General features: G+C 37.1%; 1 protein-coding gene across 2 annotated transcripts in view; it reads left to right on the forward strand.

Moving 5' to 3' along the window:
* Kcnq5 (potassium voltage-gated channel subfamily Q member 5) overlaps positions 1 to 16,420 on the forward strand; it is a 550,965-nt gene that overhangs the window by 476,352 nt on the left and 58,193 nt on the right. The window contains exons 8-9 of one of the 2 annotated variants that reach the window (XM_046443014.2): positions 6,874 to 6,968; positions 11,047 to 11,073. In XM_046443014.2, the coding sequence (XP_046298970.1) occupies positions 6,874 to 6,968; positions 11,047 to 11,073 (122 nt within the window). The remainder of the gene's footprint in view (positions 1 to 6,873; positions 6,969 to 11,046; positions 11,074 to 16,420) is intronic. The other variant, XM_046443015.2, reaches the window with a different exon arrangement.

Raw genomic sequence — 16,420 nt, forward strand, 5'->3', positions numbered from 1 at the left:
AACTATTGACTAAAAATGGATCTTTCCACATGACTTCTAATACAAACCACTGAGAGTGTCTACTTTTTTAAATTTCCAGCTTTAAAAGAGCACAAAAGAGAAAGAAAACTTAATTTTCTTAAAGGAAAAGATCCCCTAAATACTAAGAATGTATGAGCTGATACCCAACAAAGATCAGCAGAATGAAAGGAGGCCACACACAAAACACCCAGCCCCCAACTCGGAGCCTTTCGTCCTTTAGCACTTAGCCACACTTCTAATAAAATCTTCTCTTTACATATTCTTCTCTTTAATATCCCTTCCCTCTAGAAAAATGTTTCCAACCTGTGAGTGAAAGGTTATTTGATAGGTTTCTTGCTTCCATCTGGGCACCAAACCCTGTCCTTCTAAGGAGCCAATAACACATCTTACCTCTTACATCTTAAAACCTCTTAGAATATCAACTGTTCTGTTAGCAAGTGAGCTATTGTAGGAATTTCTCTGCATATATCAATTGTGATGCTATAGGGCTATTCTGCCCAATACAATAACCACAGATTCCATGTAACTACTTAAATATAAATTAATTAAAATAAAAAAATCCATTCCTTTGTAGTACTGGATACTTCTCAAGTGCTCAATAGCTTTAAGTGACTATTGGATACCATATTACATAATACATATGTGGAGAAAAACTGCAGGAACTTTTCTGATCTGACTTGTCATTATCAACTACTAAACTGTGCAAAAACAATTTCCAAATGAACTTAAAAATAAATTGCTGTTTTCCTGCATTAAATCACTGGAGCAAGGCATTTATATGTCCACAGCCTAACTAAGGCAAGGCCTGCAGCACAGGTAACCTATAAAAGGTGGAGAAGATGCTGATTGAACAGATTTGCTTGGAGGCTTAGAATTTTACTTTATGGAACTTGGTTATATAACATATATCACAATCAGCAATTAAACTTGTAAAAATTGAGATAAAAATAGAGCAAAATCATGAATTTTTTTTACTTAAATTTCCAAAGTATATATTGTTCTTAAGCAGAAACTAATAGAAAATACAGTACTTGAAGTGTTGAAGAACACCTTTAAAATATAATCATAGTTTCATAAATCAAAATAGAATTTACTAAATTAAAAAGTAACTGCTCGCTCATTCAAATGCAACTTATTTATTTATTATACATAGGAATAATATGACTATTAATTCATTGCTTCTCCTTGATGTAGTTTTTGGACAGAATTCAGGGCTTTAGGCCTTGATTATATCTCGTAGAAATTTATTTTTAAGGATGCACTAGATTGAAAAGCAAGCCTCATTTGCTGATCATTCATTTTCTTACCCAATAAACCTGACTTGATTTGCTGAACATACAAAGCATCAAGACCCAAAGCAATCTCATTTGTTTTAAGCCAGAGCCACTCTCATCCTACAAGGGCAAGTGAGATGCCCAGATTGCTTTGTCATTTGGTTGGTGATAGAACTAAATTAACCAGCATTTCAGGGTTTTAGGGAAAAGCTTAAAACCCCAGAAGTTTGCAGCAAATTTAGCTGTGTCAATATCTTTGCATGATTCATTTAAATTAACTTTTCATTTCAAGTGGAGCAGTCTGGGAAAAGAAATCAGCTCTCAGTAACGTTTTGAATACCTGCCCAAATGTCACAACTTTTATTAATAATGTTTAAGACTCATGAAGTGCTTTTTAGTTTGCAGAGTACTTCTAATACACAATGTTACTTGATCCTCAAGATAAGCCTAGGAAAATCTAGGACCAAAATTCTTGCTGTCCGAATCCAAATCCATTACTCTTTTGAAAAAGCAACTTTGCACCTTCATATAGGCATTTTTTGAGCTTTGGGGTTAACATTTAAAGACTCTCCCAACCCATGTCAGAGTTTTGCCTCTGTAGAAGATGGACCAATTCAGGGTACAGCGAAGATGTTTTCCTAGAAACAGAAGCAAGGGAATTGAATAAAAGTTTGAGAAATCAATGCTGATAGAATTCATTTCCTTAAAGGAGTCAACTAAAAAATGTTGCTTTTGAGGATGCTAACTGGCCTAAAAGAAAAAAAAAATATATATATATATATATATACACACATGTATATATAAAAACTGGCTTCCTCTAATGGCATAACTTAATCTTTACCAAGTTATCCTAAAGTAAGGCTGCCAATCCATAAGCTCAAGCCACTTATACAGACTATACATCTTTTTTAGTGCTTCGACCATAAATAAGAATAGAATCAGGAAAAAATTCCATATGTTAAAAAAAATGACAGCAGAGAAAAATAATAGGGAAGATAAGATTGTGAAAATCTCCAAGAGGGCACCTTAAATAGAGACAGGAAAACTGAAGAGGGGAGATTTTACCAGATAAATATTACATTATTCTCCAGAACTGGGTGTCAGAAGTGGCCACCATAAAAGAGTGTACAAAATGCCCAGCACAGTAAACCAAAAACTTCGTACCAAGATTATCATAATGAGATATCAGAACACTTCCAACAAAGAATATCCTAAATGATTTCTGAGCAGGACATATCCACAGGAACAAGAATCAGCATGGCATTGAATATCTATCTCATTAGTAACTCTAAAATTGGAAGACAGTAGAATAATACATCCAAAATTATGGAGGAAAATTACTTCCAACCTAGAATTCTATCCCCAGCCAAACCAGTCATGGAGAACAACAGTAGCACAAAAGCATTTTTAGACATAAAGATCTCAAAAACTTACCTACTATTTTTCCTTGCCCAAGAAACTACCTGGATAGGACTGTCCTTCCAGAAGAAGATAAACCAAGAGAGGAAGAGACATGAGATTCAGGGAATAAGAGTCCCATCTCTACAGCAATAAGGACGGGAAGCCCCCCATGGCAACAGGCACAGCAGGCTGGGTAGCAGAGTGAGCAGGAGGCTGAGTGATCCAGGAGAAAGATCTTCAAGGACACACAAAAACAGAACTGACAGATTCTACCACGCATTTGACGTGAGAAATTTTATAGTTCTGTAGGAAACAGCAGGAATGTCTTCGTAATAGTTACATAAAATCAAATCAATAAACTAAAATAGGGCAGTGATAACTCAAAAAAAAACAAAAAAAAATTATAGAGAAAAGAATGAGTATTTATAGTCTGTTACATTTCTAAACTAGGAAGAATAGTTACATGCTTACAATAATGAAAACACTAAGTAATAACTAAAATTGTTGTAAGGATGAGAGGAGGGGAAGGGGGCATATAAGTGGGCCATGTTATTATCTTTCATGATAGGAAGTTAATTGATGATGCCTAAAACTGAAAAATCAAGAAATAATAGTATGAGCATAATCCTTCAGAATAGAAATTCTTGGTCTAGGGTTGTAGCTCAGTGGTAGAGCACTTGCCTAGCACATATGAGGCACTGGGTTCAATCCTCAGCACCACATAAAAATAAATAAATACAATAAAGGTATTGTGTTCATCTACAACTAAAAAAATTTTTAAAAAGAAAAGGGATTCTTAAAAATAGAAATGACAGCCGGGCTTGGTGGTACATACCTGTAATCCCAGCATCTTAGGAGACTGAGGCAGGAAGATCGTGAGTGCAAAGCCAGCCTCAGCAATTTAATGAGGCCCTAAGTAATTTAGCAAGATCCTGTCTCTAAATAAAAAATATATATATAAAAGGGCTGGGGATGTGTCTCAGTGGTTAAGTGCCCCTGGGTTCAAGGCCCATTACCAAAAAGAAAAAAAATAACTTCCATACTAATATATCTTTGTATGGTCAGCTGAAACCTTCTGAACTGTTTCCAGAAATGGTCAAGCTTGCCATAGGTGTGCTACTTCAGATAGAGCAACTAAATACTTCCAAAGCTGAATTATATTACATAGTACTTTTGATCACAGAAAAAAAGTTCAAATTTTTTTAGCTACCTAGAGCACCACCTTCATTGATAACTAGCAAATTTGGTTCTTACTTTTCTTCTTGTTAACTTATCCTTTGGTGTAGATACACCATGTAAATCAGCCATGGGAAAGTGCTGTTTTTCTCTTGCCAACCACTATGTGATTTAGGTTTTAAGATGTAGGAACATTAGGTACTGGATCCTGCAAATGTGGACTTGAATTTCAGCTACTAGAAGCAATCAGCTGAGATGGAGGGCAGGACATAGTTATTAAGAATTCTTAGAGCAATGGAGTTACACTTCTCTCTGCCTTTTTAACATTGACTAATATCATCCCTGGAATAGATGCCACTTGCCCCTTCTGTACCCCTAATTTACAAGGCATTTTTAGGAGAACAGTAATGAAGGGAAAAAGAGCTTAGCTGTTGAGATCAATTTTATTAAAAAGAGCAAGAAGCCAGGTTCTATTATAAAAAGAAAGAAAGAAAAGAAAAGAAAAAAATCTTCAATTTTCTCAGCATAGCCTCTTTTGGCCCCAATTCTCTATAACATTAACAGATAGTGCCTTGGTCCCATTTTTTGTTGTATTGATGTTTTAGATTTTTTTCCACTAGTTTCAGATAATGCACAGACCCTGCTGTATACATGTAGTTCTACATGAGCTTTGCTTTTAGGATATCAAGAGCTCACATATATATCATACCTGCTACAGAAATTATTTAACTAAAGCAACCACTTATATTCTGACAGCATCAGAGGATCTCTAGGCCTCACCACTACAGAAGCTGCAATAACAAAGTCAATGGATTTTCATTGATTATTCTAGTCACCCTAAAAATTGTATATGTGGTTGCAAAAACTATCATTTCAAGTTGATAGGCTAGTAATTGCTTTATTGTCTATAAGATGTCAAGATGCTTACCACAAATTTCCATAGATTTATTGGTTAAATCAACATGAGCCATGAGAATGAAGCTTCAGGCAAGGAATCCTGATTGAAAATACAAAAACCTTTCTTGGAAACATAAAATAGTCCCTCAGGTTCTACTATATATTTTTCTAATTTTTCATGTCATTTCCTGAGCATTTTACTGAAGTATAATGTGCATGCAGAAAAGACCACATTTCCTACAAGAACTCTGCACCCTGCATCACCAACACTCAGATAAGCAGAGCATGACCTCCTGTGTGCCCTTTCTCAGTCACTGTTGCACCAGGGTAGCCACTGGGCTCCCTTCTAAGGATAGATTAGTTTTCCCTGGTTTTTGTACATAATGGTAAAGTATTCATTTCTGTCTTGTTTCTTTCACTGAGCATTATTCATATGACGTTCACCCATATTGTTGAGCATAGTTAGAGTAAACTATTACCATATAGTATTCAATTGCATGACGATACCACAAATTTCCTGCTTTTGCTACTGCTGATAGATATCTAAGGCATTTTCAGCTTTAGTTTATGAAGAAATTAGTGCATATCTTTTGGTGAACATATATAAACATTTCTGTTAGGTATTTACCTAGGAATGAATAACTGTATCATAGGAACTATATATGTTCAACTTTAACAGATCTTCCAGACAGTTTTTCAAAGTAGTTGTGCCAATTTTTGACTTTTTATTCAGCTTACTTTTATTCAATGATATGCTGCTCAGGAAAGGGAATATAATTAGATCACTTTTTTCCTTCATTGTAGGTTTCAAAATCATGACTGATGGTTATATAGCAGGGATATGACCCATTTAAATGAATTTGCCACACAAAATAGAATACTCTGAGTAATGAATCATAATAAAAACTTTTCTCTGAGGAGATTGGAGCAAACATTTGATCATTAAAGATGCTTGCAGGGCCATTGCAAAGGGATAAATTTACCAAATTCTACATGGGAAAGTAAGCTCAGGCAGTCTCTCAAATGGACAGTTCAAATAGAAAGTCTTTCAACCACAGTGATCAAGCATTTAGTAAAATCCCCACTGGAAGACTGTCACCAAGAGCCAGGCAACTGGGGGTGCTGTCTCAACCCCACCAAGCTTGTATAAATCTCTTCATTTATCTGAGCACTTTTGTTCTCATCTACAAAATGGGGATCTTAATCCACACTTTGATTGTAAGGATCATATGAAAATATCTCATATTATGAATGTCAGGAATGATTGCATGAAGTAGACAGAGCTTATGTTTTTACATCACAGAGATATAAACATATTCTTAGTTCATGATATTAAACCCTTAGGTGTTTTCCACTTATATTCCTAGAGATACATCCCTCCCAATCTTGTTTTGGCTCTGTTCTGGTTATCACTATTTTCATTTTTAGCAATAGAACTACTTTATGGTTCATCTTCAGGGACTTCACTAATGAAATCATTAACATACCCTGGAGGTCATTAGTTTACTAGTTAGTTCGATAGTTGCATAGTGGATTTTGGTAATTCTTTGCCTCTGTCTTTTCAAATATTGCTCAAAGACACTCCCTGGAATGCATATCTCTGCTCAGGTAGTTTATCTAACTAGTATCTTGGATATCAGTATGTATTGAATGAGTTACTCATTGCTGATTTTGTTTTTGGATAATATAGTATTTTTTTCCTAACCAATTCAAAAATTGAGTTATGCTATACTTTTTGGCACTTTCGCTTTTTGATGCAAGTTGTTTTGAAAATTATTTTGATGTAGCAGAATCTGTGCAGCAGTCAGCTGAAAATACCAAAGTAGACTACTTCTTCCTTTGGGCTTTTCTTAGGGATAAATATGACAAAGAAAAGACTTTTTTAGTTTGTTGATGGACCTTTATTTTATAGATAGATAGATAGTGCTGACATTCAAACCCAGTGCCTCACACATTCTAGGTAAGCTCTCTACCACTGAGCTAAAACCCCAGGCCCAAATAAAAAATTCTTAATGTGCATAACTTAATATTCCGCCTGTTATGTCATTCTATTTCCTATTCTCTTTTGTTTTCTTTTTCATGTCCCTACGTGTGCCACATGCAGTGTGTTTGGCGTAGTTATGCAGCTGATGAGAAATCTGTTTCCATTGCAACCTGGAAGCCACACTTGAAGGCCTTGCACACCTGCAGCCCCACCAAGTAGGTATCTATGTGACAGCTGGTGCTTTAGTTGAGTCTTTTCAAGTTTGTTAAACAAACCTTATACACAGAGAATGTCAATTTTTGGCTTGTTATTCTCTATTGCTCTTAAAGAGATTTATACCTGTTTAGCAACTTAAGCACAAAACTGTATGGAATCAGTATCATTCCTCACATGCACAGGCCAGGATTAAAGAGTAAAGGAATGTAAACTTTTATATAGACTTCTTTCTGCTATTTCATGCTCTTTCATCTCATAAAGTCCACCAGAACCCTAAAGGAGAGCATCACAGTCCCTGAAAGCAAATTACTTATCTTCTACTTATCACCTGTCTTCAGGAGGGGAATGCCTTGAGAGCAATATATCGCCGCATATTTAAGTCTGTCAAAGTCATTGCTCATCTGGATCCACTTATAGGGTGGTTCGTGAGCTTTCAGTTACAGATCAAACTAATATCAGCAGGAAAAAAAAGGAACGAGAAGAATTGAAGTCCAATAGAATTAGAAATTTTAAGTGAGGCAATGGGACCAATCAGATTAAAATTTGGAACTAACATTCAAGATTTTAAAGTCATACTATTACTGACATTCCTATTTCATTGGCCAGAGCCAATCATCCAGTCATGCCAAAACTCAAAGGTTTGGGAAAGTATAACCCTACCATGTACCTAGAAGAAGGAAAGAACCTGAGACATTTGAACAGAATTAAGGATTACCACAAGGATCTTTAATTTTAAAAAGTCCTCAGTCCTAGAGTCCTAAACTCCAGTTCAGCTTACAGAGCACATATTAAATCATAATTGCCAACTAATTAAAGAAGCCCTCGCTGAAGCAGCAAAGCAAGTAAGTCCTGACAAAGACTCCCTGTGAGTCCCTCAGCTTGATCCAAGGTGTCAGTCCTTTAGATTGTTCCAAAGGTAGATTGTTCATCTGGCTTAGTGTTTTATGGCACTAGCCATTTACCTTCATAGCCCAACAAAACCTTAGTCTCAATGGCTTCATGGGATTCAAAGGGCTCACCACTGTGACTCAGAAAGGCCATGTTCTTATTGATTGGGAAGGGAGAGAGGCAGCAGAAATCTTCATGTCTTGCCTCTGGGCATGGCTGCTGTGTGGAGGCAGCACCATGCTTAGTGTTGGGGTGCATCAACCCAATCATTAACTAACAGGATTTGTTAAGTGACTTTCCTGTCTTGCTCTGGGCCTCAATTTTCCTACCCACAAAGAAAAGGACAAGAGCTGTCAAGGTGGTTCCTAAGTGCTAATGGAACACATATCCTAGAGGTCAGTAGCTAAAACCATCAGCACCTGGGACAGAGATAGTCATAGAAACACCCCCCACCCACCCTTCCTTCCCACACTGCTCCAGGATTTTAGAAAGGATGGAACCTTATCAAGGACAGAAGCCTGGATGCTGTTGAGTGAATGTGCAGATGAGACTCCTTTCTTCATTTAGATCTTGAAATTTAGTTGAAGTCCTTTTATTGAATAGTAGATACTTTCAAGCTGTTGGTATAGAAATTCAAAAAAAAAAAAAAGGAACACAACTCTTGTGTCATCTATTTCTTGGAATATGAGTAAAAATGAGAATTATATAGACATTATATTTCTTATCTTCTTAAAGATTCTAGATAAAGATAAAAGAATAAGGTTAGTAGGAAAACTGATAAAGGGTTCTCAAATAACAGAAGAGAGTGGTCTATTGCCATATGTGACTATCCCACTTACTGCAGTTTGGGATTAAAAGTCATTCGGAAGCCTAGAAAACCCAGGCTGCATCAGTTATTATTTTACTCCTCATTTTTTTCTTTTCCTTTGATATTTTCCGTTTAAAATGGGAGTGGAGGTAGAGAAGAATCGACATCTGTGCCTGCTTCCCCTCTGTCCTGTTGTGCCCCTCAGCCCATGTCCTCATTCACCTTTCCCTGTAACCTCATTGACCTCTGAATCTCAACCCCATTTACTGAAGAGCATTTATATGTCCTGAATGCCAGCAGTCTCTAGTGCAGTTTATAGAAACCTGGGTATCTGAACATCTCTCTTTCCACTGATACTTCCTTGTTCTCATCGCTCTCGCTATTGATGTTATTGTTGTTCTTTCAATTGGTGTTGTGATGGAACTTAAGGGCTACTCCCCAAGAATAATATTCATTGCACAAAGAAAGTCAAAAGCTTGCCCACAATTTTAATGTATTCAGAACCTTTGCTTTAGAAAGAAAACCTAGTCAGGCTTCTAGGTTCTTGAGAAGAATAATTTACAATGACTTAAAGGGATATTTTTACATTTATAATTAGCTGGCTTATTGAATTCGGAGTAATGTTGTAAGAAAAACAGCAAAGCTTTTGTTATTTCTATAGTGCCCTTCCTTTATCAGCAGCTAAGAACTTCTGGAGAGAAACATAGTTTTTCTATGTATCCATTCAACAAGCATTCCCTGAACACCTGTTGGGTGCCAGGCACTGTTCTAGGCACTGGGGAGTCGGAGAGAAAAACAAACATGATTGAACCTCAGGGTTTAGGAAGTCTATATGCAATGGATACTGGAAATAAATTAAAAAGTAAAATACAAAACATGTTAGATAACAAAAAGTGCTAAGGAGGAAAGAAAAATAAGGAATTTAGGGAGTATCAGGGGCTGCAATTTTAAATGAGAAGTCAGGGGAAAGAACACATTACTAACATCATCATCACCAGCAGCAGCAATGGTAGTTATCACTGAAAATCAGCAGCCCCATGCTCTGCTTCCCCACAGTTTTAGAAATACAGTGGGACGTTGTGACTCCACAAGCTCCTCCCAAGGAGTAGGATGAAAGAGTCTAAGAAACAGAGGTGTCAGGGAGAGAGGCAGGCAGCGGGGACATGCCGCACCCACTCAATTCTGCCAGGGGTGCAAACCAGCAGTTTCCTACTCTCTCTTTTTCTGGCCTGGATGTCTCTTATGTACACCTTGGAGATCTGAGATGCTACTTCAAAGTGTTGTTCAGACAGAAGGATTTATAGAAGGAAAGGTTTGCCTTGATTTTTCTTCTCAGAGTGAGCAAAAGCTATGCAAAGGGTGAAACGTGGGTAAATGTGCTATTTTAGAGGATGAGTCAGACATATTCTATGAAGCTGTAAGGAATTATCAAACTCCAGGGATGCCACAAGTTTCCTTAAGAAGTCAGAAGTTAGATTCTAACATAAGACCTTCCCATTCAGTCATGACAAATACGAAGACCCCCAGGGAAGAGAGGTGCCTACCAGAGGCCCAAGGCTCATTTGCTAGGAGTGGTGACTCTGCACCGTGCTGCCTAGACCTGAATTTGCTCACATGAATTATTAAAAATGCTATTCAACAGTAGACTAAAAGAGTTCTAATGTTTTGTTTTGTTTTGTTGTTTTGTTTTGTGGAACTGGGAATAGAACTCAAGGGCACTCAATCACTGAGCCACATCCCCAGCCCTTTTTGTATTTTATTTAGTAGACAGGGTCTCACTGGTTGCTTAGTGCCTCACTTTTGCTGAGGCTGGCTTTGATCTCACGATCCTCCTGCCTCAGCCTCCTGAGCTGCTGGGATTACAGGTGTGTGCCACCATGCCCGACACTTTAATACATTTTTTATGTATCTTATTTATTCCAAGCGAAATCATATTTTATATTATAGAAAAAAAAATCTACCTCAACAAGTGGCTGAAGTAAAAGGCCACAGTTACTGATTAATGAATTCAAATTTAGAACTCAAACGTCTCCCTAAGGCACAGAGACTGGAGCTCCTTTGTAACTAGCAACCTTCTAATGCCAGTCGGATCAGAACCACTTTTTCTTACCCATGAATAACCTTGGTTAATGAAGAGCTTTGGGCGATATGTGGGCAGTATTGGATTTGCTAAGTAAATGTGCTATCTCAGATCTGTACCACAAAGAACATATGTTGGAAAGTTGAGTATATTTATTATAAGTGAATGCCTTTGTGGCTTGTACTTGAAAAGGGCTACTTAAAGTACTTGATTCCCCAGTCTCCAATTTGGCCATTATCAAGTGCTGTAAATGTATTCACTGGTTTATCATCATTTCTCTTCTGTCTGCACGCACCTGAAGGAAAGAACAAGGGGAAGCATCAAGCAGGTTTGTGATTTCTCTTTTGCTACATGTTTGTTTATAAATCTGATGCCTAACAGATGTTTTAAATGTGTCTCATGAGTAAAATCGATCAACAAATTCAAGATGATTAAAAGTGACCTTTCACAAGATTGCCTGCAAAGTTTGCTGGGTTTTATTGATTGTTCTCCCTTTGGGAGCAGAAGCATCTTTCCCTAACTCACTCACTGCTTTTAACAATCTGCAGGACATAGAACATTGGGTGTGGGGAGGATTATGGTCTTTGATTACTCCTTGTTACCATCTTCCCGGTCTTATCCAAGTATTCAAATACAGTAATCTTGATAGTTAAGAAAAGAAAAAAATTGGGATTGTTATGGGCTCAGAAATCAGTCTAGGATACACTTTTCTTCATTAGAGTCCTTCTTTGGATGTGAAAAATTTTTATTTTGTTATTTTTTGGCTAGAGGTGAGAACCATTTCTCTAGAATATCCCCAGAGCATTCAGCAGTGAGGTTTACTCGGGTTTTATAATTCAAAAGAAGAATCCTCTCCATCCTTCAGGAAGAAGACAGCCCTCCAAAACTTCTCCAAATAATTCATGTTCATTTTTTTGTGTGTGCTCTGGAAGGAAGTGCCTGAGTAGAATCAGACCTAGAGGGAGTAGAAGATAAAAGAGAACATTTTTATTTGTTTTAATGAATACCAGGAAGGGTCTAGATTTAGGAGCAAAGCCCTGAAGGACAGAGCCAGTGGACCCCCAAACCATGGTGTAAGGAGTGGCAGAGTCTAAACAAGTGCCTGGGAGGGAGGAAGGGGTACAGTTTTCTTCCTATCATTGCCACTTGTTTCAAGAAACAGGAAGCAAAAGCATCTCCCCCACACACACCTGGAGTTGGCTTCTAGGTGGGAGCCACTGTAAATCCAAGGATTGTTTCTTTAGCCTTGTATTGTTATAATAATGACACTAATTATAAAATATTTATGCAATATTGAAATTAGTTTAGAAAGTTCACTTGGGATAATAAGGCTATAGGCTTTCATTTCAACATTAGCACTTAAAAAGATTCTTAAACCAAGACATGAATGCATGCATCTATGAAAGGAGACAGATAGGGTAGGACACACAACATCGAGCACTCCTTTGGGGTACATAGGCCTGAACAGGGATGGCTTTAAGGATCCTCTCTTACTTGATAGCCACAGAGTTAGAGAAAGGGACATTGAGTGTTCCCAAGTGATACTTCCAGAAAATGTTAACTGCCTGAAGAGTTGTTCTCTTCCACCTTGGAGATATTTCTAACCAGGGAGAGTTCTAGTCATTAGTCTCAAAACTCTCTTTGCACAAACACTGGAAGGGACCAACAGACAAATTCTAACCATTTGCCCTTTTTCCAGGTTCTGTGCAGATCTTTCCATCCTTCTATTGTGACAAATTTACTTGGAAAAAAAATTATACAAAACAAATCATGGCCACTATAAGCCATTTTAGCCTCTCTGGTAATATTTTTAAAACTTCCCTTGTCTTCGGAGTTATCTACTTACAAATTATCTCCAAGGGTGATTTGTCTCCGGATTCTAAGGGCAGCGACCACCTTTGGCATGAATTACAGCACTATCTGAGAGTAAGATCACCTATCTTGCTTTCATTCTCCAAAACAGAGCTGTTGAAAACCAAAGGGGAAGTTTATAAATCCCGTGGAGGTGAGTGAATGGCAGGGCTTTGTGGGGGTCACTTCTAGCCCACAAGCTTTCCAAGACAACAAAGAAAAGATAAGATGAAAGTGTCACTATTGAGCTTCTGCTCACTAATCCAAACATGAGTCTCCTTGTCAGCAATGCAAAAAGACTACCAATCAAATTTTCTAAATTTCACATGTATCTAATTAAATGTATTCTGCATGTTTGGGACTGAGGTTGTCAAAGATAACTCACCCATGAGTTTGAATATGTACTGCACCACAGAACTGAGTTTATGACTTAGAAAATTTCTTACTTCCCTGCAGTCATTGGACACCTGGCAAAACTACCTCGAAACAAATCTCATATTACTACTTAGCCTAGATACCTTACTCCATGCTTCATTCTTCATACATTTAGTTCTCCTACCTCCAACTATCTGTTGCACCACCTGTGTAAAGTTATATAGAGAATGTGCTCAATTAATAATTCTTGGATAGAATAATATAATGTCACTGACCTCATGTGAGGAGAGAAAACACAAACAGAAATGGAAAATGAGAAATATTTTTTAAAAAGAGAGAAGATGATCAATTAAAAACATTGAAATAATCTGAAGGAAATAAGCTAAAGGCTCTCATTTTTTTAATTGACACATAAAATTTGTACATATTGAAACTCCCATTTTAATATTGCCTTAGCTTTCACCTTGTGCTCCACAGGCAATGGAATTTATAATGCTGCATAATGAATGCAGAAAAACTATTGTAATGACAATAGCAATAACACCATCTTAGAAAATAACACATTTGTCCTTATCCAAGCAAAATAAGCATAAAGGAAAATGCATTTATAATGAGAGTTCTCCCTTAGAGAAGAGCAGCTCTGGGTCCAGAATACTGATAATTAGTGCTTGACCCATTTCAAATGAACCAATTAGCACCACCCAATTGCAGAGTTCTGTTACTGTGCTTGGGGGCCCTTGGGTTATTGATAGTGATTCAGGTAAAAAGAATAGACAAGTTTCAGCCCAAGTAGGAACTTTCAAATATCTCAGATCATGGAATCTGCCCAGTCTTTCCTTTTCCTGGAATCTCCCCAGCACCTGACACTCACAGCCAGCACTGTAGACTGGGCCATCCACAGAGAAGCTCTTCTCTCTGCAGAATGGATGGAGGTCAAACATATTCGCATAACCCTTACTTAATTATATTCCCTGCTTTGGAGTGTTCCTGATTTTAAAAAAAAAAATGTCTTTCTATACGGAAGTTAGGAAGTTAAACAAAATTCATCTGTGATTATCTCAGGCTAAGAAACAGTGTCATATTGTTTATGACAGATCCAAAATTTTCAAAAAAAATACAAACCATCGTCCCAAGAAAAGCTTTTTAAATATAGCTCAACTGAGCAATAGTTAAAATAATGTTTTTTTAGCTCTCTTCGGTACAGGGTTGGATAAAAATTACTGTTAGTCTCAGCTGACCCTGCTGTCTTCTTCCTCAATTTCAACCATGAAAACAATTTCTTGAGCATCATTTTAATATTTATTTTTCTTCCCATGAAAATAGTTTTAATCTCATAATGAGATGGCAAATGTGTTTATTGATTTTATTCTAATTAATCATCTCATTAATAATCTTTCCAACCCATTTTTTAAGTGGGACATTTTTTCTCTATATGGTATAAATTGACATTTTCAGAGAATGGAATTTACCTGTGAGCCTCTATGGCCACTTTAGTCTAGGATTCTCACCTTGAGGTCCTATATTTTTTCCTCCTTGACCAGGTCATCAGATAATGGTCAGTGAGTCTCATCACATGGTAACAGAAGGCTTGTACCTCTTCTTACCTGGGTTTTTAATGCTACAAGAACAAATCATGCCATCTGAGATGTGAGGGATTACCTGCCATCCTCTGCCTCCATGTACCCTGTCTGCTTAGTCACTAATGGTTGGGCGGGTGCCAGCTTCATAGTTACACTGTCTTCCTTAGCAGCTGTTTTCAAAGCAACACTAGAACCCATTCAGACTTCTCAGACAGCACACTATATAAACTGCTTTCACAGGTACTTGTGAGACTTATAAAGATGTATGTCTTAAAAGTTAAGGCACAAATAATATTCTTTCATTACATGAAAATCTTGTGCTGTAGTCCACTGAGTGCTTTGTCCAAACAGCTCCAGCATGGTTGTTTTATTGGGTTCTGAGACTATGTGTGACTCCTGGGATAGAACTCTAGAACACTTTTGGAAGAAATCCTTAAACATCTCCTGCATTTATTTTCTGCATTTATTTTCCATTATTTACATTTTCTATCTTCTGTGTTCGATGAATGATCTGCATGTTTTGTTAAACTAAGCTCGGTAAAACTGGACTTTATTTTTTCCAGCATTGTCAGCTTGAGTCATTATTGGGAAAATGTTCAATTGTTTTTAAAAAAAATCTTTTCAACACCATCTCTCCTTCTGTTCACATTTATTGTACATTATAATGTACAATAGTGTATATTATAATGTTCACTTCACCAAAAGGACTTAATTCCCTTTTTTAAAACATCATAGGATTTAAAATAAGAATTTTTTTCAAACTATCAACCTAGACTCTTTTCTTGCTTTTGTTCATGTGGTTATTTGACAGCTGGTTACTTATATTATCTTTAACTACAGGCATTTTGCAGAAATCAAAATCTTTTGTTTTTACATTTCAAAGCAATTAATGTTATCTACCTCATTGATTTCTATAAATATTTATTCTTAAAATTTCTGAAGTATTCAATTCCTCAATCATTTATACTATATTGTATTGATATTTACTACGGGGGTTGCTATATTCTAAATTATCTGTGTTCTTCTTTTCTAATGAAACAGATGCTAACACATAGACTACCATCATTTATATTGCCTATTTCAAACCTAATTATTTCAACCTAACAATTAAAAGCACTGAATATATTTCAAGCAGCACAATTAAAGTACATAGTATTTACTGCTTAAGTAGTTTATGTATTTATATATAAAACGCAATAAAGCCTAGTGGCTTTGTTTTCAGAAAAATAAAGAAAAAAAATCCCTAAGCACTTCCCTGGTGGTAAAATGCTTAGTAATGTGCTGCTCTATTTCCCTCACTCCTAGTAAGTTCTGTAGTAATAAGCAGAAGCTCTTCAGAATGTACACTTCACGGAAGCAGAGGTACCCAGCATCCCAGCTATTGACATGAGATTTGAGAATGCCAACTAACCTCAGGAGCATGACCAGGCTACACCGCCACCCCACCTGAGCCCTGTTCACAGACTCACTACTCCTAGGGACTTCTTGAATGAGATTTTTCAGCCCGCTTTTAATTTTCCTTGTTGCCTGTTGCCTGCTTTGATACTCTCCACCACTGGGACGAATAGGCAGGGTCCCGCATAATACTGGCAGTCAGCCCCTTGGCGCCTCCTTGTGGTTGGACTACTGCTGAGCTGCTGCACGCCTTGAATTGTTATGGCTTAGTTGCCATCTTGTGCCTGAGGCGAGAAATTGTAGAATGCTTATCCTATGAAGGGCTAAAACCCTAATTAACTATAACAATAACTACAGCATTCTGAGTCCTAGAGGATTACTGTGGGGTATGATGCCACACAGTTCCCTGGCAGGGAGCATCCGGTAGTTCACTGCATGCTGGGGCTATTTGAATAACTTGTACATCTGGTTCTA

The sequence above is a fragment of the Marmota monax genome, unplaced genomic scaffold (genome assembly GCF_021218885.2).
Source record: "Marmota monax isolate L192 unplaced genomic scaffold, Marmota_monax_Labrador192_F-V1.1 WCK01_AAM20220418_F8-fsc00091, whole genome shotgun sequence".
NCBI lineage: Eukaryota > Metazoa > Chordata > Mammalia > Rodentia > Sciuridae > Marmota > Marmota monax.